Source organism: Dermacentor variabilis, chromosome 2 (assembly GCF_050947875.1).
Source record: "Dermacentor variabilis isolate Ectoservices chromosome 2, ASM5094787v1, whole genome shotgun sequence".
Lineage (NCBI taxonomy): Eukaryota > Metazoa > Arthropoda > Arachnida > Ixodida > Ixodidae > Dermacentor > Dermacentor variabilis.
The window spans coordinates 100733440-100758535 of NC_134569.1; the positions used below are offsets into that span (position 1 = coordinate 100733440).

Sequence of the window (25096 nt, forward strand, 5' to 3'; positions counted from 1 at the left end):
GTGGTTATGATGATCACTAATGAATGCGATTTGCTTGTTAATGAACAAGCTGCAGACACCGACAGCTCAAAGTGCATTGCAAATACCGGATGCACTGAATCCAGTACTTGCAAGCCTCGTATAAGCACCATGGCTCACCCAATACCTTCTTTTTGCACTGAAGTTATAAGTGTGACGATTTTTCAATGAAATGCCAGAGGCTGGAAATCCTACATCTCGGATTTGCGCCAATTTGTCTTGAAGAATAGGGTTCCTATACTTCTTATTTGCAAATTGAACATATCAACTCCTTACAAATTACCTGGTTACAAAGTTTTTGCTTCTTCCACATGCAAGGAACGAAGCAGCGTTCTCATTTACATCCGCATGGATTTCATCTACGTTTCGCATGCTGTTCAGCCTGATGACTACAACAAATGCGTAGGCATCTGCATCAGAAAGAACGAAATGTCTTTCTCTCTCATCGGTTGTTACATCTCCCCATCAAGGTAGTTTGACTGTCAAACGCTGAAGTACATATTAAAGGAAACTGATAGCCTCTGGGTCATCCCTGGGGACATCAATGCGCACCACTTGCTTTGACCAAGATTAACTCCAGGGGAAGGAATGTTGCGCCGCTTGCCTTTGGTTATGACCTGTACAGCATGAACGATGGTAGCCCGACGTATCTGTGGGGTGCTGCTATACGCAGGGCCTCGCAGATCGTTGGGTTACCAGAACGTCGAGCTACCACGGAGCTTCACGTCACATCTTAAATGTTTTGCGGTATCGAAACTCACGGGAGTGGTCACATTCCCACCTACCTAAAGAATAATGGACTCAATCGGTCGTGCTCTCATGGTGTTTTGAAGAGCACTGACTGGACTATGTTTAAGTCGCTTATGGAAGAAGCGTTTTGGGAGACCTTGCCAACAACGTTGACGACACCATCGCAGAAGCAATGAAAGCTGCCAAGTGTTTATTATCGCTGTTGTCAAACCGTACTAGTTTTGACGTTGAACTTGAGAGACTTCGTGCGATTCGGCGGTGTGCTGATCAGTGATACAGACGCACTAAATCAATTTTATCTCAGAGACGCACGACGCATTCAGAAGAAAGTTTAGCGTCGCACAGACAAACTACAGAGTGAGCGATGGAAGACATTATCTGAATCACTGGATCCTCGCAAGCTGCTTTCACATATCTGGAGGACAGTCCATGGTCTTCGTTCATCCCCGCAACAACGACACCCATTCGCAGCTCTGACCCTCCCTCTTGGCCAAACTGAGCTTGGTGTGGCGGAGGTATCCTGTGCGATAGTCACTGGCGAACCTGTCAACACCAACGTTGATGTAGGTGACCTCCCTGCGGCTAGGGCACCAGAATTTGACGTGTACCAGAATTTTACGTGATGTACCACGGAAGAACTCGAAGCTGCTCTGGCCATTTCTAAATGATCATTCTTTCCAGGCTCTGACGGCTCACCTATGCTGCCCTGGGACACTGTGGACAAGACGCAAGAAGAACGCTTCTGAGCAGTTTCAAGAAATCATGGCATAGAGGTGCACTTCCCCGGCAATGGAAATTAAGTCGGGAGGTACCTTTGCTTAAGCCGGGAGAACCTCAATTGTACTTGGTGGCATATCGTCCTATCGCTCTGGCAAGCTGCATCGGAAAGGTGATTGAAAGGACCATCCTTGCACGTCTAGAGTGGTATTTCGAGGGTTACAATATCTACCCCACTTCCATGGCAGGCTTCCGTTGAGGTCGTTACTCAACTGATAGCGTTATTGACCTGACAACGTTTGTGCAACAGGATAAAAGCCGTAAGCGCATATAAGTAGCGCTGTTTAGCGACGTCAAAGGCGCATATGACGACGTTGCGCATGACGGCAACATCAACGCCCTGGAGACGATTGGATTGGGCGGCCGCTTGTTTAGCTCTTTATCCGACCACATAACTCGCTGGTCCTTTTTTGTACAAACAGAAGGTAGCCCCACAGCTGAATATTACCCCTACTGCGGCGTGCCTCATGGAGGAGTATTGAGTCAGACATTGTTCAATGTGACATTCATTGGACTAGCTGAAGTTCTACCTAAAACACTACCTTTTGATATGCGCAGATGACATTTGCCTTTGGACTTCTGCGGTCACTCGCCTTCAGGTTCGCGCGCGATTGCAGCGGGCAGCAACTCTGACATCAGCATACCTTCAGATACAAGGCTTGACTGCATCAACTGAGAAATGTGCATTGATTGCATTCACACGTAAACCTAAGACGCCATGTGCAGTCTCCATTATTGGACACATTATCACCTATTTAAAAACACCGACCGATTCCTGGGTGTAATAATCGATCGAAATCTTTCATGTGGCCCTCATTGCATGTACCTGCCGAAAAGAACTGTTGTCGATTGCCCAGGTACTGAGATTTATGTGCGACAAAACATGGGCAACATCTGTACGCTCTATGCTTCAGTTCTACAGAGCTATATTTTGAGGATAGCTACGCTACAGCCTTCCAGTGTCGTCCAGAACGTGCAAGTCAAATGTTCGCTCATTAGAGAACTTACAGGACCAAGCATTGCGCCCACGTGTTTAGGATTTTCTCGCTGTACGTGAACAGCTACAACACTCGTGCTCGCTAAAGATCATCCCATCCAAACATATGTTGCTGTGTATTGTCTCAGGACGCATATCCGTCATCCTTCCGCCGTCCCCGATCATCAGTTGGCATTCTTGCTACTGCCGAGACCTCATGAAACGTTTCCTGATATTATCATCGCCCATACAGATTGCCTTTGATTTAGATACGCACTAGCAGCAAGGCCTTCATTGCCCTTGTGGTGCCTCTAACAGCCTCAGGTGCGCCAAGTATTCCGGGTGTAAAAAAAGGCCACTCACCCAAAAATAGCTCTGAAACAGATGACGCCGCTAATTATCAATGAGACAACCGGGGCCCGAATTCACATCGATACCGATGGTTCGGTCTCATCTACTAGCTCTTCAAGTGCCGTTGTCATTCCGGCTACGAAAACCCCAATGAAATTCAAACTGTCAAACATGGCATCAACGGCGGCAGAGCTTGCTGCGCTGCGTGCTGCTGTGAACTACATCCTGCAAGAGACACCTCAGAAATGGGTAATCTTTTGCAAGTCTAAGGCAGCAATTCACAGTAGGATTTTGCCCTGTATCGTAGAACTCATGAGCGGCTGACATATGAAATAAGAGGCCACCGTCAAGCTATCGCTAAAGGGCAATAAAATATATTCCAGTGACTACCTGCACATACTGGCATTGCTGGTAAGGACCTCGCCGATGAAGCCGCCCAGTCTGCCCATCTGGAAGCCCGACCAGTTCCAATCCCCTTATCCAGAGCCGACGCAGCAAGAAAGCTTCATATCGTGGCTAAAGCTATTAGACACAAATACTGGCCTTCTCCCAACCTCCCGTAGTGTCATCTTCATAAGCTTGATCTATCTTTAACGATACAAGTGCCATCAAAAGTTTCCCCCTCTGAGGCGACAGTATTATGCCGTCTCTGGCTCGGGGTGGCATGGCATTTATGAAGGCCTACTCGTTCCGCATCGGAAGAGGGGATACGCCCACGTGCGACTCTTGTGCAACTATAAAACGATTGAACACATCCTATGTCTCGGTCCCAAGTACGACGTCTAGCGTGAAGCTCTCTGGACAGTTTTGAACCAGCTGGACTCTTGACCATTTTCGGAAATGAAGATCCTTGGACTATGGCCATACGCGTCGATGGCCCAGAAAGCCACGAAAGCGTTTTGAAGTACCTTAAGTGAACATGACTTGACAACCATGTGTAGATTCGGTGCAAATATTCAAACGTGCGCGAAAATTTGCTTTCGATATCTCCTCTATCTTTTTCTTTTCGTCCTTATACCCCTTCCCCCAGTGCAAGGGAAGCGTCTGGAAGCGTCTGCATGGGAAGCATTAGTGCATGCGTCTGGTTAACCTCCGTTCATTTCCTCTCTTCTATTCCTGTTTCTTCCTCCTCTTTCTTTTCCAACTCACTAACTAGCCAACCATCTCACGAGTACCTAAATAAGTTACTACAAGGCTTTGAAGGTTTCTGTTGTGTCAGTCAGCAGTGGATGGTAGGGAAACTAGTCTCAACGAAGAAATATGTTAAGCAAGGGCTATTATGCACCTGAGCTGAATGTGTTACTTACAGTGCCAGTATTCTCTGGAAACGGTGTCTTAGATGTACTGAAATAACTTGAAAGACCGTGTTTTTGTTCGTCGGCCAAATGGTATGTGAATTGATGGTCCCTAAATTATAGGTATGCCAAAACGCACGGTCCTCCTCACCATTTATGGACAGATCTCATATTGTCAAAGTGCGATTCCTGTATAATCCTTAAAACTGAACTGCCCTTACGTTGACGCAACAAATTATTCGTAGGAATCAGTCAACCTCATCAAGACGTCTTCATCAATGAATCCAGAAACAACTGCGTATCGCGCCATCTTTACGACTTCTTGGACGTGGGATACTGGCCACTGCAGGTGAGCATGCGACGCCAATTATTTATACTAATATGTGAGCACACTATGATAGTAGGAGTGCCTGGCATATGGAAATAATCTGCAGACACTTGAATAGACTGTCCGCAACCCGTTTTATGCAAACGAATCAGGACTCTGTTCATGTCACAGCACTTGTCACAATATCTCGGTTGTGTTCGTTTTATTAAAATTAAGCACTTATATCGGGGAAATTTATTATTAATCTTGAATACGGGGTTAGTAAACAATATTAATTTTTGGCACTACAAGCTGGGGAAATAGGGTGAGGAGAGTACTGAATGGTAAAGCACTTGAGGATGTCGTGAACTGAATTTGGCTTTACCAAGCAGCCATGTAGGTGACTAGTAGCAAAAAAAGTATAAAGAGTAATGATTCGTTCAACTTATGGGCTTGTGTGAGCGATTTGGCACTTCCTGTATTTTTATATGCAGTTAGTTGAAGGGTAACTTGAATAAAGAAAAAAATAACGTCTATATAAAGATAACTCCCAAATCAGGTTTCGGCGGTTCTGGTAGATAAGCTGTATAATAAATACATAATTCAGTCACTATTTCACTACGCTGTTGAACCTTGGAGCCACCAAAGGTGGTTAATAGGGCAAGGAGAACAACTGAATGAGCCAGGGAGAATGAGAATAAAAGCGGTGTTGTTTACAAATGAAGAAAGTCGCAGTTTCGCCTGAAAGGCGAAGCATCGACTGTGATAACAAATTAGTATACATCTATACGGAGCATGGATGATAGGTTTATCGACCATATAGACTAGTGAACATTGGCTTACCGAATAAATTACCAAGCATGGTGCCAGCTGACACAAGTAAACATGAACACATCTCGCTAGATGACTGCGGAAACTGAGTGCGAGAAAGTTCTAGTGAGCAAGCGCGGCAGCAGCAGCAGCACGTGAATTGACCTCCGTGCTGCCTCTGGCATCAACGCGAACTAAGGGGTGAAAACAAAGTGCACATCGCAGATCGCTTTCAAGGAAGAGCCCGCGCGGCCATGCCATACGTAGCAGCCACCAAGTAGAACGCCCCCTCCTTGCATTACCACACCCTGGTTGCTTGCGTGCAACGGAATACGACTCGCTTTTCCCGCGCTTTCCTTTCTTGTGTGCGCGAGGTTGAACCGCCATCGACGGCTCAGTTTCCCACGCTTTCACTCACATATACAACATCCGGGGGACAGCGAGGATGTTATCGCCATTGTACCTGACACGTTCATATCACGGCGACGCCGCCGACGACAAAAGAAGTGGGTCTGTGGTGTTCATATAAATGTTATCGCAATAAAATGGGCCGCAAACTATCCATAAGCATATCGATGCATGGCATCTGTGTGAACAAAGTTGGGAAGTAAATGAACAGATCCTCTAGCGTCGCGTCTTCCGATTTCTTGCTCTCTATTTGTTCATGTTTTGCGCATGTATACGAGTACGTCGCCTCACGTGCATATCTGATTTCAGCGTCTGGGAGTACAACTGAACGCGTTCTTGCAAGGTTGTGGCACTTGACATTGTGATATTGAAAGATCTGACGACACTTTCACCTGGTGAATTGCGCATGCGCAGTGTTCGGGCATTCAAAAGAGCAACCTCTCCAGTTTGTGACACCAGCTTTAATTTTATGTGAAGTATCGCAGTCATTGTGTGAAGAGTACATTGACACGTGTAGTTGTTTATCTTGGTCCAGTGACCGCTCTTCGCCTGCTAAGAAACGCCAAACTTAATCGCTCGTCGCAGGCCACGCTTGCATGCATGGGAGGTTTCACGTGTTCTATCAATAGTTCTATCCATCGTTGTGGATAGAACTAGTGCCTTCACCAGCGATTACGCTGGAACCTCCGCGAGCCACGTACAAAAGCCGACGCGCTTGATTTGCAGATCAGATTGCGATAATAGCCGACTGTTCTCACCGCTGTCGTTGTGCTTTGAGTGCAGCCTGTCACAGCGAACCTGTACATCACTGGGCTCTTAAACATTTTTTGCGTGCGCAGACATATCGTATAGATCGAAAATTTCTCCCCGTACGTTCGCGGGGCGGCCGCCGTTCCTCACACCACCTACGCGCCGGAGGCTCTCCTTGGCAAGCGAGAATCGCCCTAGTGACGTTATCATCAGTGGCACTTTGGACTTGCTATGGGCAGGACGGGCGTAGTTCGCTCTGAGTAAGAAGAACGTTTCCACAAAGAGCAAAAACGTGAGAAAAAGCGCGAATAGGCGCGAAAGCGATGAGAAGCCGCTGCCGACGAACGCGCAGCGGTCGGTGGGTCGGGACCATCGAGTATGTGCTGTGCAGATGGAAGATGGGACCGTCGTCGCGACGGTCGACGTCCCGCCGGCTACGTCCAAAGAAGACATTGAGACCTTTCTAATAGACGCTATCGGTTGGATCGCACCCACCGAAGACAAGTCGATCGTCACTGTGGAAGACATTAACGTCGACCTAGCGCGTTCTGACGGCAAGTGGATTGTATCGTTCGTCTTAGAACGGTTTGGAATTGTGTGCTACACGGACGTCAATGTGCAGACCACGCATCATTGGTCGTGTATAGATTTAGCCTTTCGCAAGAACGTGTCTGGTATTGCAGTACAACCGATCGTGGTATACCACAGAGATCACAAAACTATGGTCACGGTTGTAATGAATGAGCAAAAATAAATACGATAAGAACCACGAAATTACTCATGTCTAGGAATTCTGCACATTCTGCTTCGGAACTTCACGGCAATGCACAAGTGTAACTGAAAGAGAAAATAAAAAAAAATTGGCAGTGGCTTAGCTCGGCTATGCCAGGATATAGGTAGCGTAAGCTAAGCCATAGCATGGTTAGCCTTGGTTAAACTTGATTGCAAGTCCAGGTTAGTCTGGCTGTCTAGCTATGCGCGGCGTTTAGCCAGTCGTTCGGCGCGCTGGTCGTCTGTTTCCTGGGCTATTTGTTTCCTGTTCATCTCGTTCCGATGTCGATTACAGCCTCCTCCTGCTTATCAGAATTGTCGCCGTCCATACTGTCACCTCAAGTGTGGTTGCGGCGCACGCAAGCTCTCCTTTTCAATCCTCCGACATGTTATCAGGCATGCGACGCAACTGGTGATGCGAGCGGAGGCGAACGCGACGACGAGGAACGCAGTGTGACGTCATACCAAACGGCGGCGGCGGTCATACCAAACGCACGGCTCTGCGCCGCGGCGGAACACCTGTGGCTCGGTGCTACTAGTGGCGCATGCGTAGTAGTGACTAGGGAGCGAGAGAGAGAGAAATATCCGCGGTGAGGCGCGTGCTGTGACGTCATGTGCCTCCTCGGAGCACCACCACGGCGAAATCGGAAGTTCACGGACAGTAAAGCTTTGGCTTTAAAAAAAAGGCATATTTCTGATTATCGACTCAGGATGTGACTGAATAAACATCATTTCGGAGGCTTAGCTGTTGATTCCCGAAGGCGGGCGGCCACCCCATCACAGATGGCCGTGGCCCCGTGCTAATAGCCTGCACCCGTTCCCCAGCCGTAGTTAATCATCAGGTTTTGGGCTTGTCAGCTGTTCCTCCTACTGGCCTTGTGTCGCTGCTTAATAGGCGTTGTCTGTGGCTTATTTTCGCATTCCCAGACCATGTGGCAAAGGGTGTTTCGTGTATTGCAGAATTGGCAATCTATTATAAATGTTGAGTGGTATATTGCGTGTAGCAGAGTGCCGCGGGGGTAATTACTCAACTGGACTTGGCGTAGTACGACGGCTTCTTCTCTCTTAAGCTTTGTGTGCGGTGGCGGACATTCTCTCCTGTTCTTCTTTCGTCGGACGGTAGACAGTGTCCTGCTGGCGGTATCCGACGCACATGTTCTCGGGCGGCAGCGTCAGTCGCGTGGTTTCCCAACAGGGACTCGTGTCCCCGGGGGGCTGGCAATATACGATTCAGGGATGTCTTGGTTCTTGATGACGTTGAGTGCGTTCACGCTAAATCTTATTCCTGCCCGAAAATCGCGACAGGCTGCCAGCGAGTCTTTGACGACGCTGACCGGCACGTCACATCGGCAGTTCTATATGGCCATTGCTATGGCGACGTTTTCGGCTACCTCAAATACCCTAGCAACTATTGATGCAGCTGGTATCTCGTCGTTCTGCTTGCTAGTTACGCAGGCAACATACTCCTTAACTTATATATGGCGGCATCATTGTTGTTACGTTTTTTTTTCTTTGTTTAGCATTATTTTGTAGCGTGGCGGCTCTCCCTTGTTTTCTCTCTTTTTTGTATTCTGGGTGCATGTTTCTTTGTATGAGTGCTACCTATATATTTGCTCTCAGAGTCGGGCGTACACGTTGTGGACTGTTGTGTTCTTCTTCGATAGATTATCCAAGTGCTGCGAGCAGAACTCTAGCGGCCATGGTAAGTTTTCGCCTTTCGATTTGGTTCGTCTTGTGAGCCTCCGCCAATTCTTCCCAGGTATTATGTACTCCCAGTTTCAGCAGTGTTACTTCGGAATCTGGTGGCTATAGGGGGGGGGGGCGCTTTGTTCTCTTTTTCAGAATCAGAAGTTCTGATTTCTCAGGGACACATGTTAGTCCGCAAGCACTAAGGTACCTTTAAGTTCACGCTACAGCCTCCTGTAACACTTCTTTCTGTCTTCCCGTTGTTTTCCAAGCGTCCGTGTGTTTAAGTCATCCGCATACAGGGCATGTAGAGTTCCCTACACTTCACAGAGAGTGTTTGGTAGGGTGCTTATTGCAAGGTTGAAGAGCAGAGGGGAAATTACGGATCCCTGAGGCGTGTCTTTGGCCGGGACGTTGATTTTTTTCATATCTCAGATTTTCCACATCCACTGTTACCATACAGTTGGATATGAAGTCTTTGATGTAATTGTAAACTCTCTCCCCGCAATTCATGCGGCTGACGTGGACAAGTGTCGCTTCATGCGACACGTTGTCTAAAGCACTCTTCACGTCTAACATTACGATAGCTGTCTTTTTATTCGTGTTTATCTATTACCCTCTCCTTGATCAGAAGGAGGATCTCCTGTGTTGGGGGGGGGGATAGGCCGAGGAAGAAAACCTTTCAACTGACTACAATGAGAGGGTGGGCAGTGAAGTAACACGACAGAAGGAATTCATTTTGCACACTCTCGACAGAGGGCACATTGACTTGAAGAAGAAACAAATTTATGCCCTAAAGTGATTTATTACAGCTGGCGTTGAAACGGTAATGGTAGGGGGAGTGTTACGCAGTCTGCGTCCATGCGCAAATTTTTGAGAGGCAGCCGAGACGGCGGAAAGTCAGTATGCGTGTGCACGTCTTGAGCGCGCCTGTGTATGGATGTATGCGCATGTGCGCTCTGTGTATGTGTGTGCGTGAGTGTGCCTCCATATTTGCGTTTGCGTGTGCGCGAGGGCGTGTATGCGTATGTGGGAGTTCGCGGTGTGTGTACATGCCTGCGTGTGCGTGCATGTGTACACGCGTGTTCGTGCATGTATGCGTGCGCTTGCGATGTATGCGTGGGCGCATGTGAACATGTACGTCTGTCAAAGTGTGTGTTCGTGTTTCAGCATGCGCGCTTGCTAAAAAATGGGTGCGTGTTTGTGTGCATATGGATATCTGCCCGTGCGTATTGTGTGTGCGTACGTGTGAGGGAGAGAGTGTGTCTGCATGCGAAGGCGACAGAGAGTGTGTGGGTGTGCGTGAGGGGGGAGCGAGTGTTTGTGTGCATAGCAGGGAAGAGAGAGTGTGCGTGTGCGAGTGCCTCCGTATTTGCATTTGCATGCGCGCGAGTGCGGGCATGCTTGTGTGAGCATTCGCGGCGTCTGTGCAAACCCGCATTTGCGTGTGCGTGTGCGCTCGCGTGCTGACGGTGTACGTATGCGACCGTGCGTGTTCGTGTTTGAGCATGCATGTGTGCAGACAAATGTGTGCTTGCTTGTGGGCGCATGGCTCTCTGTTCATGTGTATTGCGTGTCTGTGTGCGTGTGAGGAAGAGAGAGCGTTCGTTTGTGTGTGTGTCTGCACGCGAAAGAGAGATAGTGTTACTGTGTGTGCGCGAGAGGGAAAGAGTGTGTTTGTGCGAAGGATGGGCAGTGTGTTTGTGCGAGGGTGTTTGTGTGTTTGTGGGTATGAGCAAACATTTTCCTGCGTACACTTAGTGTTGGAAACAAACGCAGTATGGAGACCCATTTCAACCGATACATAAACCTACGAGATGAGAACGAGTGTCAGTACATTTATAGTATTATCTCTTTCTGAAAGCGAAACCGAAAACAATTGGCAGTGGCTTAGCTCGGCTATGCCAGGATATACGTAGCGAAATTTAAGGCATAGCATGGTTAGCCTTGGTTAATCTTGATTAGTGCAGGTTAGTCTGGTTGTCTAGCTATGTTGCGGCGTTTAGCCAGTCGTTCGGCGCGCTGTTCGTCTGTTTCCTGGGCGATTCGTTTCCTCTTCATCTCGTTCCGATGCCGATTCCAGGCCTCCTCCTGTTTACCAGAATTGTCGCCGTCCATACTGCCACCTCATCTGTGCTTGCGGCGCACGCGAGCTCTCCTTTTCAATCCTCCGACATGTTATCAGGCATGCGGCGCAACTGGCGAAGCGAGCGGAGGCGAGCGAAACGACGAGGAACGCGGTAGGACGTCATGTGCCTCCTCGGAGCACCGCCCCGGCGACATCACAAGTTGGCGGCCCGTAAAGCTTTCGCTTTAATAAGGAAGCACCCGTGGCGTCACTATTGCCTTCCTTGATCGTGACGGCCCCGTGAGAAGCTGTTAAGTGGTTCGGCTTCGTTACCTTGCTTTCGTCGGCTGCAGCGCCATTTCTTGAGGGCAATGACGCGCTGAATCTGCCCCATCATTGAAGCGTGTATCGTTTATGTGACCAAGCAAGCTTTTAGCAGCGCACGTTTGCTGCTACATTTACATTCCAACTTTGAACGGCTTCCCTTAAAGAAACAATATAATAATATAGAGAGCCGTCTTGCCGCAAGGAAAATGCTCACTGAGCCGTACCTTTTTGCGCGTCAGTTATGCTTTCAGAGAACACTTAATTGCAGAATATTTGTTTTTAGCTCTTAGAGGAGCATGTTTAATAAATACATGTTCGCTCAGTTATATATACATTCTCGAAGACTGCCTCCAAACTATTCATTTGCTTTAGCCACCCAAGATCAATTATTTAAAAGGTGATTAACGCAGCTGCGTGAATTACGCACACAACTGCCGAACTTGGTCCGCGTCCGAAGGTTAACATGTGAATGGTAACAATAATTGCAGGAAGCTCCACATTGGTCTATTTCTTAAAATTTGGTGCAGTGAAAGATACCGCCTGTATATTTGTGGTGCAGTAGGCTTCTGACAAAGCTGGTGCGAATGCTTAGACAGGTTTCCTTGACGCAATTAAAGCTGATGAACTTAGAACGCAACTGTCCAACCGTGCAGCTATACCTTTACAATGTATACTCTACTACAAATTGACAAGAAACACCTCCGGGCCACTGTACATCACAAAAGGCGTGCGAGAACATTGTCGGCGCTCCCTGTTAGGTTTCTGAGCGTCGTGGCATTATGCATGGTTTGCTGGCGTCATTAGCAAGAAGCCCATACCTAGTGGCCGAAGCAGGTAGATTACTTCAGCCACTGGGTTGGCGTAAGATTATAGATAGATAGATAGATAGATAGATAGATAGATAGATAGATAGATAGATAGATAGATAGATAGATAGATAGATAGATAGATAGATAGATAGATAGATAGATAGATAGATAGATAGATAGATAGATAGATAGATAGATAGATAGATAGATAGATAGATAGATAGATAGATAGATAGATAGGCTCGAAATGGCCAAAGTGTAGGCAAATAATGCTATTCGCCTTAATAACAGCTGCCTGGGGTAAAGAATTGGATAATTTTTTCAGTAATTCGTAACAGACAGGGCAGTGCGGACTCGATTATATTTGAGTTGGGATGAAAAATATAGAAATCTTATGATGGAGTGCTTTGCGGGAAATAGATTGATATTCTTATCTTAAATATAATAAATTCCTTGGTTTTATGAGCAAAAACCACTATATAATTATGAGGCACTTCGTACAGAGGGACTCCCGATTAAGTTTTATCACATTTGGCTTCTTTATAATTTCACACAATGTATGCTACATGAGCGTTCTTGCATTATGGCCTCAACGAAATGCGGCCCCCTCGGCCGGCATTTCAGCCCGCGCACTCGGGCTTATAGCAGCGCAATGCCAAAATCACTAAGTAAGGTTGGCTAGAACTGGGAGGTGTCAAAACCAGCCTCCGCAAGCTTGTCAGGATGCACCATCACTTCGCATTGGTACTGTCATCGGGGGCGTTGGGTGACTGGAAAACAGTTAATTATGGTTTCATTTATCCTGCATGAGTAATAGACGAATTGTGCAATAGAAAGTTTCCATACTGATGTATGATGACGACGTTCTACTACAAGCGGACAATGCAAGTGAATTACAGGCGCTTGCGATTATTTGTGGCAACGCAGCGTCAAATATAGGCTTTAGATTTGGGACAGAAAAATCAGGAATTGTGATCTTTAATTAAAAGACGACTAATTATGTGGTGTCCATTCAGTAGCAAGTCATACCCATTGTCAAACAATGTAAATACCTTTGTAACGATGTAAATACTTCGCCCTGCCATCTGCTAGCCGCCTGGTTAGCACCGATGGTAGAGCGGCTTTCCCAGAAAGGCGGTGATCGCGGCATCGAGCCCCGGACCAGAACGAATTTTTCTTCAACCGCGAGACTTTTCATTTGAGGAACCCGCATGAGTTTCGTCTGTAGCATTTAGCTACGTTAGGGAGGATGTGTCATTTCCCTTTATTAATTACTTCTCTCCGCCTTGCGGGTTTCCGCTAAACTCACGTCAGTTTACATCAATGTAAATAGCTTTACGTATACACGCAAACGAAAGAAATACTTACTGTAGCACCCAGCAATAGGCTGAATATAACGGGGAAGGGGGATCCAGCAATAATCAAACATAGAGCACTCTGGGGCCACAACAGTTATTAGGCGGTGTGTGGAATCTGGAAAGGAGTATCGGTGCCAGCGCTAACGTTCGCAAATGCCATTCTGTGCTTAAAAACAGATATCTTGTCGAAGTTGGAAGTTAAACAAAGATCGCTAGGCCAGTTGGCTTTGGGGGTTCACGGTAAAACCACAAACGAGGTAGTGCAGGGTGAAATGGGTTGTGGCTCTTTTGAATTCAAAGAAGAGCAGAGCAAAATTTCTTTTGAAGAAAAAGACAGGAACATGGATCAAACTAAATGGGGGGCTAAAATGCGCAAGGATCTGTATCTGAAAAGCGTGGACACAGAATGAAGGAAGAGATCAAGCAAGTTGGAAACCGAGTACAAGGTAACTGAAAGTTTAAATAGACAACCAGGATTCATCAGAAAGAATGTTAGAGAAACAGAGACAGCGAATTGGATGCAAAGAATTGGAACAAAAGAGGCTATGGAGAATTACAAGATTGGAAGGAAAGAAATTAGAAGCAAAATGTGTACGATAACACAATGGGGCAGTGCCTTGCTATTCGAGGCTCGAGCTGGTTACCTAAGGACAAAATCATACTGGAGCACATATCCGCAACAAAATGAGGCGTTTGCATGGTGCAGCCAAAATCCGAAGACCACTCAACGCATCCTAATGGAATGCGAAGGGATTCACCCAGTGAGACCTGTAGGTAACGTCCACTTTCAAAAAGCGCTTGGATTTAAAATGGACGGATGCATCACCGGTCAGCCATTCAGGTGAGCAAGAGACGCTTGAGTATTGGTAGAAAAAAAAGCAGGGAATGGATTGATACGACTCGATTCGTTACAGGGCTAGGCAGCTATGCGAAATAGAAAAGGTAGTGAGAAAAAAGATTAAGGAGATGTATACAAAAGTGTTAAAATGAAAAACATGTATAGCATACCGGAATAAATCAAGCTGGCTATTGGGCGATTTGTCAATGCCTCATTTCAAAGGGGATACCAAATAATCATCATCATCAAGAAGCACCACATTTAAACCGTAAAGCGATTTATTGCAGCTGGCATTGGAAAGGCAATGACAGAGCGAATGTCATTCACACTATTTGCACGCGCAGGTTTTTGAGAGAAAAGGTGGGAGGAGAGATAGTGCATATGCCTGTGTATGGCTTCAGCGTGCATGCGTGTGTATTTGTATTTGCGAGTGCGTGCGTGTTTGTGTCTCCATATTTGAAGCTGCGTGTGCAGGAGCGCGCCTATGCGTGTGCCAGCCTGCGCATGTTTGTGTAGGCGTGCATTTCCGTGTGCGTGCGTACTTTTATGTGTGTGTGCAGCCATCAGAAGCATGTCGTACCCCTCTCAGCAGTTATATAAATGGTTTCCATCAGTTTCGCTAGGCATACATTTTCGCAGGGTGAGGATGGCGAGTCCATTTTTTGCTTTTGTGTTCTTCACAGCCACTACAACGTGATACCTTGTGGAGGTACTTCTTTTACTAACGGAATCCTCGTGCAAGCAGAAGGTGTGAAGACATCGTCAACGTCACTAGGGGCCATAGAGCAAGCCGCAGGGTGCATAAATTACAGCAGGAGCAAGGATCTTGCAGATACTTCCAAGAAGATCAAGGCCTAGCTAACCGCCAAAATAAAAGCACACGTGTCTCCGATAATCCTGAAACAAACCAGGGAGCCATCGACCTTTCGCGGATCATCGAAAAAACATCCCGAAAGCTGGCTGGACACATACCGAAGGGTCGCAACGTTCAACAACTATAACTGTCAGCACAAGTTGCGCCATGTGTACTTTTCCTTCAAAGATGGCGCGAGGACCTGGCTTGAAAACCTAAAGTGGACATTAATGACATGGGACCTGTTTTGCAAGGGCTTCCCGCAGACCTATAAGACCGTCGTGTGTAACGAAAGGGCAGAAGCTCTGCTAGATGCCCGAGTGCAGCTCGCGAATGACAACATTGCCATTTTCACGGAAGAGATGACCCGTCTGGTCCGCTATGCCGACCCCGAGTTCTTTGCTGTTATCCTCTGTATATTTGAATGTGTTTTCTAATATTTATATTTAGTTTTGTTGTCCTTTTGTCACTGTGGTAATCGCTTGCCAAATTATGCAGGTGCGTTGAACAATTGGTCCCGTTACTAGCCAGCAGGCTATGGGATCAAACAAGTTTTGCGAAGTTTTCTGTAATCTGCTGATTGAAGTGACAATAAAAAATATATGTCTGAGGAGAAGCAAGTTCGTTTCCTCATGCGGGGAGTGAAGTGAGATCTCTATGCCAGACTAATTCGCAGCCCACCGAATACCATCACGGAATTTTCATCGAAATTAAGCCACTCCATTCGAGGAGACACTGGAAATGCGCACCAGAAAATACGATCGCGAAATGTTACGCCGAAGTACGAGGCCCAAACACCTGGCACCGACGTGTTGCGCGAGACCACCCGAGCAATTTTGCGCATGGAGCTATAGATGATGTTTACAAGGTAGCAGCCTCAGCTTACCTCGATCGCTGACGCTATGCGAGAAGCAATCCAGTGCTCATTGGGAGTTCCCGAAACGCAGCCGGAATCGCTACAGCCCCAGCCTGAAGCAATGACTTACGCTGCCGTCGCCTGTCGTCAGCTTCGTTTTGCGCGCCCGCGCCAGAGCCCGGTAAAGGCGCAATTCCGTCGCCAGCAACCGCGCAACGCCCCAAGCGGCGTGGAACCAGCGACACGGCATCAACCCTTATATATTGTTTAATGCTTTCGCAGATTGGCCTCATGGACGTTTTTGTGTCACGCAGCACTTCGCCATCAGCGTATGTAGGCGGGGAAGCCCGACTGGAAGTGACCTGCGATGGATTGCCTTTTACGTGGCTCTAGGACCAACATACGTGCCCGGCGATCGGTGAATCTGACTTCTCACTTCACGAATTGCAACTGTGCGCCCTGAGGAACGCTGGCGGTATCTTTCAGCTGGAAAAGCCTCGAAGCGGTACTACGACGACGGGGTATGGAACCGGCGACATGGCGTCAACCCTATATATTGTTTACTGCTTTCGCAGGTTAGTCACAAGCACCATTCTTCGATGAATGTTTGCATTGCTTTGCCGGTTCCACCCCAAACTCTGCTTTTCTTTTGTTCAAAGCAGTGTATTTCTTCGAAGTCGCGCAGGGTACTCGTAAGACGTCAGTTTGTTGTTTGGAGGTGTTCCGCTTTCTATTTATTGATTTTGCTGCTGTGCGGAAGCGATATAGAGCTGAGCACTGAGCCCGATACTGCACTGTTTCAATGAATGCTTGAAGGCGAAAACACAATATTGAGAAAGCTGTCAGCAACGGAGAACACGTTCTCTGCTGAAATAGAACTGAATGATCATATTGTGTCATTAGAAGAAACAATCACAGGAGTGTATGATATTCGTTCTTCACTGGCTAACGTTGAGGCACAGCAGCGTGAGAATCAGGCAAAATTATCGGCTTTTGGTTCAAAAATTGACGTTATTGAGATTCGTCAAAGGTGGGATAATCTACTTTTTATGGTTTTGAAGATAGTGATACTGGCGAAAACGCAACTAAATCAAGAGAACTTGTCTCAAACCTGTGCCTCACGAAACAGGAACTTAATGCTGTTGGAATTAAGGGCGCTCACAGTATAGGAAGCTATCGTGCAGATAAAGCACGCCCAATTTTAGTGAAGTTTTCCTCTTTGGAAGAACGCTAACAAGTGTCTGCACGCAAGTTATAGGGCACGAGCTATAGCATTTCGGAAGATTTCTCCCGCATGAAGGGGGATAAAAGAAGCCATTTCTGAAATTTTGTGAGACAGAATCAGCAGGAAGCTATAAAAGCAGTACTAAAGTTTGATACCTTTTACGTCGACAATAAATGCTCTCACAATTATCTCAATAAATTCTCTCACAGTACTCATCCCTAAACCTGGCAAAACACCTAGCGTTGACAACTTGAGGCCCATCTGGCTTACATCCTGTGTGGGTAAAGTAGCGGAGCACGCGGTCCTGAATCGACTCTACCGGTTTCTGGAGAATAACGACATTTACCCCCATAGTATGATAGAATTCAGACCAGGCCTATCCACACAGGATACCATGAAACTGATTAAGCATCAAATCATAGACAACGACTCCAGCGACACTCGGGCCATTTTGGGACTTGATCTTGAGAAGGCCTTCGAGAACTTCCTACATTCGCATATCCTAGCCTCGATATCGTGGTTGAATCTGGGTGAGAGATTTTACAACTATGTTAGATCGTTCCTCTCGCATAGGAAAACTACCCTCCGGTTGGCCGATCTCGAATCACAATTGCTGGAACCTGGCGAGAGGGGCACCCAGCAAGGGTCTGTCATTTCCCGCTGTTTATTCAATACAGCCATGGTCGACTTAAGCCGAAAGCTTCTCGAGATTGAAGGCATGCAACACACTGTGTATGCTGACGACAACTATATGGTGCACAGGAGGCAATGACGCTAAGGTTGAGGGAGGCTTACAGGAGGCCATAGGCATTATCGAAACCTATCTCGAACCCACTGGTCTCAGATTCTCTCCCTTGAAGTCAGAACTGTTACTGTATAGTCCTAACGAACTGTATAGAACTGTATAGTTCTAACGACGCCCACGGAGTGGGCGTCGTTAGAAGACAGAGACATTAACCTATATACAAGAAATGGTTGCCGCATACCCAGAGTCGATTGAATCAAGGTCTTGCGCATGATCGTTGAGTCAGGGGGTGCAAATGGCAAGACTATACGCAAGCTAATTGCTAAAACTGCTGGAGCTGTTCGTTTAGTTCGGAGGGTACCAAATCGGCATCATGGACTCAAGGAGGATAACCTCGTTCGACTAATACATGCCTGCGTTCTGTGCCACTTTACATACGTGGCAGCCATGCATCGATGGAAACGGGCAGAGCAGAATAAATTGAATGCACAGCTTAGGAAGATTACTAAGCGGGTTCTCGGGTTACCCGTATACACTTGTACAGACCGCTTAATGCAGCTTGGCATTCATAATACTCTCGAAGAGATTACAGAGGCCCAGGAGCGCGCACAGCTAACTCACCTCACTACATCAAAGGCAGGGAGATCCATCTTGCAGGAACTCGGATATCACCCCGATAGAGTAGCGGACGAGCTCGCTGACGTTCCTCTGTCGATTCATGAGAACATTATGGTCCCGCCCATACCTAGGAAAATGCACCCCGATCATAATCGCGGTAGAAGGAGGGCAAGGGCGACCAACTTCCTTAGGCAATTACACAGTGATCAGCGACAGGTCAGGTTTGTGGATGCCGCTTCTTGTAAAAGACGTCAGGCTTTCACAATCGTCACTGTCGATGATCGGCAAGGAATCACCAATGCTGCCTCGGTTCGGACGAGGGACTCCGAAATAGCTGAACAAATGGCTATTGCACTAGCCCTGCTGGATAGCTCACGGGATGTCATCTATATTGATTCAAGATCTCCAGACAGAGCATTTGAAAAAGGCACCGTTTCCAAACAGGCCCTCAGACTTCTTGGGGGCAAGGCAATCACGCAACACTTCATTTATTGGGTTCCCGCACACCAGGGTCAGACAAAGGGTGCTCCTCACAACCTCAATGAGTCGACTCACGGGGCTGCGCGTGAACTTGCCCACCACGCTACCTTCGACCAATCGGAAGCCGACTCCCCAGAGAACACACGCCTTGCACCTACAACGAGATTACTAAACACTACTATCTCAGCCGTAGTACCTACTTCCGCATCCTTTTCTAGTTAGTTCCTTTAGTTCCTCATCCGCGGTTCAATAGAGCTCAAGCATTAACGCTTCGTTTACTACAAACGATTACCTATCCCAATCCGTCGCTCTTACATAAGATCTATCCGGAAACTTACACCAATGCTACCTGCCGCGATTGTGGAGAAATAGCCACGTTAGACCACATGCTCTGGCGGTGTTCCTGGTCACGCTCTATCATCGATAACAGCTCGGCGAGATGGGAGGTGGTTCTCCGCAGCCCTCTTCTGGCTGACCAACTCTGGGCTGTCCTGCACGCATGAAATGTGGCCGAGAGGCTCGGCCTTCCGATTCCCACGTGGGAGCGGCCCGCTTCGTGAAGACTCACGATCTTCAGGACTCCATTAATGTTTTGCCGTACCATACCATACGATAGACGGTTTACGTAAATTACGGCAGGAGATGAAGCCTACGATCGCTTGTGGCCCTCATGATATTCTGCAGCTATTCTTAAAAACTGTTCTAGAATAGTGTTTTATTTTTCTCGGTTATTTAAAAGCGTTTAATTGATTCTTGTTTACTGCGTGATTGAAAGCAACTGGCACGGGTTCTACGCATTCACAAAGGCGGATCGAGAAGTGCCGTTGAGAACTACAGACCGGTCTCCTTAACAAGTATCACATGCAAGTTAATGGAACACATAATTTATACTTCAATCATGTTGCATTTATATAAGCACAATATTCTAAGCCCTAGTCAATATGGTTTTCGACAAGGTTTTTCATGCTCTGCACAGTTAGTAGAACTCTTTCATGATCTGGCCTCGGCAATAGACAAAACCAAAAGAACAGACTGCATATTTCTAGATTTCAAAAAAAGCCTTAGATGTCTTTGCACATGATCTAATCTCAAAACTTAGGGCCTACATATTGGACAACAGTGTGATAGCTTGGATTGCCGAACAACTTCGTGCAAGACAGCAGTCTGTGGTGCTCAATGGTTTTTCTTCTGTATATGTTCCAGTTACCTCACGTATTCCTAAGGGATCAGTTTTGGGTCCCCTTTCATTCGTACTCTCTGTCAGTGATATTGAATGTGACCTTACGTCTTCATTTAGAATGTTTGCGGGTGACTGTGTCATTTATAAATTCAGAGATAATGCAAGTGACATTTCGTAATTACAGACTGATTTAGACCTTCTAGGAACATGATGCAATACGTGGGAAATGTCACTAAATGTTCAAAAATGTGTTCACGTCACCTTTTCAAGGAAGCCCGCATTTCAGTCATGCACTTATAACTTGAGTAATATGGCAATAAAGAAGCTTGAGGAATACAAATATTAAGTAATTTTAGTGACGTACGTCTGACTTAAGATGAAACAGGCACATTATGCATATGAATAATAAGGCAATACGTTCATTGGGATTCGTGCGCCGTAACTTCAGTCAGTTACCGAATAAATTAAAAGAGCAATTGTATCTCACTTATGTTCATAGTTTATTTGATTACGGTTGTATTTGTTGGGATGCGTACACGGCTGATCGCAGGGAACAGCTTGAAAGAGTGCAGAATAGAACAGCTAGGTTCGTTCTTAATAGCTATAGTAGAAAATTAAGTATGACAGAAAGAAAAATTAAATTATCGTGGCAAGCATTAAAAGACCGGCGAGAAATTGTCAGGCTAAAATTTTTTCACGCTGTTTTTTATTCAAAAACAAGGACTGGGGAAGATATATTACGTCGCCTACTTATACGTCGTTGAGACGCGAACATGCACTGAAAATCCGCGAGTTTCTTTTGAGGGGTGACGTCTTTACGAACTCTCTTTTTGTTTGATCTATAAGAGAATGGAAGCTCCTTCACCTGACATTGTTACTATTGAAAACAATGATGCGTTTTATCGCGCTTGATGTATTGGTCACTTGCTTCTTCCTTTAAAATGTAATCCCCCTGCTGTAATGCCCGCATGGACGGTGCAGGCATGTAATAAATAAATAAATAAACAAGTAGAGGAAGACAGACGTGTGGCGCGCCCCCGACCACCGCCTGCTTTGCTAACACTGCGGAGAAGGGCGCCAAGTCTACAAGCCTTGCCCATGCCGGGAAATGGGACTACGGGACTTCGCCATCCAGCGCCACCTCCACAGCTTGGCGAGTGACCACGTGACATCGCCGACTACATCGTTGCAACGCAGTAGAGATCTCGATTCCCTTCCCGTTCGCCTTCGCCAGGGCGCTACTCGTCGCGGCAGCGCCGACAGTGCACAGTACCAGCTATGACCGGTCCGTAAGACCATATCTGGAAAACAAAAAATACGAACCGATGGAAGTGCGGTTGCTGTTCGTCAAAAGGCTGAAGGTCTGCCGACGCCGACAACGACGTCGTAAAAATAACCGGGCACGTTTCTGCGGCTTGTATGACTGGAAATCATCTACCTTTGTGCTTGTATCTCTTCTCGATAAGAAAGGTCTCACATGCATGCTGGAACTTAAAATCGCAACTGCCAGTTTCTAAAATTTGGAGGACACGCAGGCTTCGGCTTTAAGAGTGCACGGTGATAGCATTCAAGGATCCCAAGCTGCTTCTCATGCTTCCTGCAAATGCAGCTTATGTAACCGTAATGTTTACCTGGAAGCGCTGGCGGTGAATCTTATGCACGAAGTCGAGCATTGTACCTAAAAACACGGCGTCTTGCGTGGACCGCGAATGGGAGGAAGTGAGCGTTATCTGGACGGTGTTGCAAGGAACCGAGCTTGGCGCACCGCTCTATAGTAGAAACGTTGGAAAATGGGCTTATGTTTGAGTTTCCGCTTAACAAAATTGCGTTTTCTCATATATTTAATTTACAGTAAAACGCTCTCATGTATGTAGCTTCTGTTTAAGTCGTGCTTTACGATTTTGTGGCGCATTTTACTTTCAGAAATTCAATTCAGTGACGTCTCTGCGCTCCACGGAGGGGCGGAGTTGTTGGGTGTGCCTTGTTCAGTATAATTTTTCGTCGGAGGGCAGTCGACGCTGGACGCCTGATTTTCAGCGACACTGGGCCCTTAACAATCTCGCGTTAAAACTGCCTCGACGCCTCAAGAAAGTCTGATGACGCAAAGTCACGTAGCCGGGACAGCACGACGAAGGCGTGATGCGACGTCACGGCCTAAACAACGCAAGGCGAAGAAACGCCGACCTCGAGGATGGCCACGAAGTCACCGCTCTAGATGGCACAGCAGGTGACTATTCCATGATAAATGGATCATTCGCCGCCCATTTGAAGAAAGCCAAGACTGCATGGGACGGCCCTCAAATCCGGACAACTGGCGGACACATGATAACCCCGACAGGAATCTGCACCGCAACGGTTACAGTTCATAACCATACCTACTCTGCGATATTTGTTATTCTTCAGCAATGCTCACGGGACGTTAAACTCGGCATGAATTTCCTGAGCCAACACGGAGCAATCATTGACCTGATGTACAAGTCAATCACGTTATCTGCAGATCATGTCATATCACCGGAGAGGTCTGTGAGTCGCCATTCCTTCAGTGTGCTTGTTTATATTGGGCCAGTGACTGCTTTTCACCGGCTAACGCATTCGCTCGGCGCAGCATATGCCTGCACGTATCGGAAGTTATAGGAATGTTATCAGAAGTACTGTCCAATTGAGATACTTGTGTAGTCTGATTGTATACGTGACGCGAATTGCGTAGTACTTTCTGCAAGGCATGCGGGCACCACGTATTACACTGGAACCTTCGACAAGTCATGTATAACAACCGATGCGCATGACCCGCAGATAAGACACTGACGATCGCCGACGGTGCTTACCACTATCGTTGGTAGTTGAGTGTAGCCTGTTTTTCTGGGCACAGGTTCGCCCAAAAAGTAGTTAATTTCGCCATACAACCGTTTTTGCTATTGAGCTCTTCGTAGTCACTACAAGGTGACAATGTGTTTCAGACCGCTGTACAGCGAGCTTAGTTACATCATGAAAATGAATGACGTGCCATATCGTTATCTTCTCGCTGCTATTGGCTATGCAGGAACCACTGGAGAGACCGCACGACCAGATGACTACTATTTGGGGAGGCACCTGCGACCCAGTGGACTGCATAGAGAAGTCGAAGCCGCTATTCGATGTCGGCGTTGGCGAATGGTTGCTTATGGATAACATTGGTGCGTACTCGCTGAGCAACGCAACAGGGTGCAACGGCTTGCCGTTCCCGGCGGTGCATTATATTGTGCCGCAAGACAGCGTTGGCTTTGTGCGCTGCATACTCGACGCCTCGCCTTTGCTCAGTGGCTACAGCCAGCCCGAAAACGCGCTTAAGAAAGTCCTCCTGGATCTTTGGAATGCAGAAACTGCGAAACGGAACTCGCGCATTACGGCGCCGCCCAGTGCAGCCAGAGCTACTTGAAATTATTACTCCATCAGCAATGTTTGCTCAAATTATGAACGCACTCTTTTACACTTGTTTATGTGGTGGTACCAAATAAAGTAACTTCTTGCAGTGTTCGTACTCAAGGTACCACGACTGGGACACGGTGAAGTGGGGACTGATTTCTTAAAGAAGCCATAAGATGTATGAAAATGTGTGTCTATTATATGCAGTCTTGCCAGCCTTTCTAAAATAGGAGAAATGCGGCTTTGTGTTCATAGATTCTTTAGAAAAGCACACATGCATTTGTTGTTGCTCCGGCTGTGTGTTTGCATCTAAAATAGGTTGCGTTATAGTTAGTATTTCCTGAGAAGGTATAGCTCCTTCAGCGCTAAAATTATTTGTAAGTTCTTTGTCTGAGTGTGCGAAGAAAACTGGTCTTGTGAGTGAAACAGAGAACCATTTGTCAGTGCTGTTGTTATGTATGTAAGCATATACAATAAATAATAACCTTTGAATGCCATACGTTGCGCGTACACTGTAAAATGAATGACTGCTGGATAGTAACCACTAGCATACACGAAATAAAACATAACGATCCTTGCCAGCAAACCACCAAGTGATCTCCAACTGGTACTGTTATTGTATATTTAAACCCTGGCGTCATGCAAAACAATTATCTTGTGTTTCTGCTGTTGATAATGCGTTCTTGTGAGCATTTTTCTGGATAAAAAATTGTGGTTCGAGGAATATTCAAGTAATACAATGATGAAAAGACAAATGACTACTTTGAATTTACTAGAAAACTTCATTTGCCTGCACGTCAGTGTGCGATCTACTCTATGAATGCGGTAATATTTACAACAGTGCCACTCGTTAACTGAAGTGGAAGTTTAACAGCCGTAATAAATGGATGTCTTCGTTATATTTCGTTAGTACTGAACGGAGCTTAGTTGGAATGAAGATTGACGGGGGCAATATACGCTAAATGTACCGCGCACCTGCCTTACATTAGCCACAGTTTTCTCTGGTAAGTTATACTCCAATGCCGGTTATTCAAAATGCACAGTAATCTTGCAACGCTACACGCGTCCGCCGTCTTCCCCGAGTCGCAGTCACAAGCGCCTGTATGTTGGGTGGCCTATAGTGTCCCACAGCAATGGTCTCATAGCAAGTGTCTTTTCAGAACTCATAATTGCACCAGCTTCCGTCATCCTCCATTAAGATTGGAGGATGAGCTTCATTGTGCCCCACGAATAATGGAAGCCATGACCGCTAGTTTTTGCGTGCTTGAATATCCGTCCGAACGGCATTCTCAGAGATACATTGCTTTGAAACCGAAACCTTACTGAGCCTTTTTTCTTGGCGACGTGTTTATCAAACATCACTTAAGTACACCACAAACAATCGCTCTTATGGTCTCGAAGGTTCGACTGAAGCCTCTGAAATAACCTTGCGTTGCAT

General features: G+C 46.7%; 1 protein-coding gene across 1 annotated transcript in view; it reads left to right on the forward strand.

Annotated features, from left to right (window-relative positions):
- Positions 1-24375, forward strand: part of LOC142570911 (ornithine decarboxylase-like) — a 68904-nt gene extending 44529 nt beyond the window's left edge. The window contains exons 9-10 of the mRNA XM_075679211.1: positions 4413-4516; positions 23297-24375. Coding sequence (XP_075535326.1) covers positions 4413-4516; positions 23297-23671 — 479 coding nt within the window. The 3' untranslated portion in view covers positions 23672-24375. The remainder of the gene's footprint in view (positions 1-4412; positions 4517-23296) is intronic.
- The last annotated feature ends 721 nt before the right edge of the window (positions 24376-25096 follow it).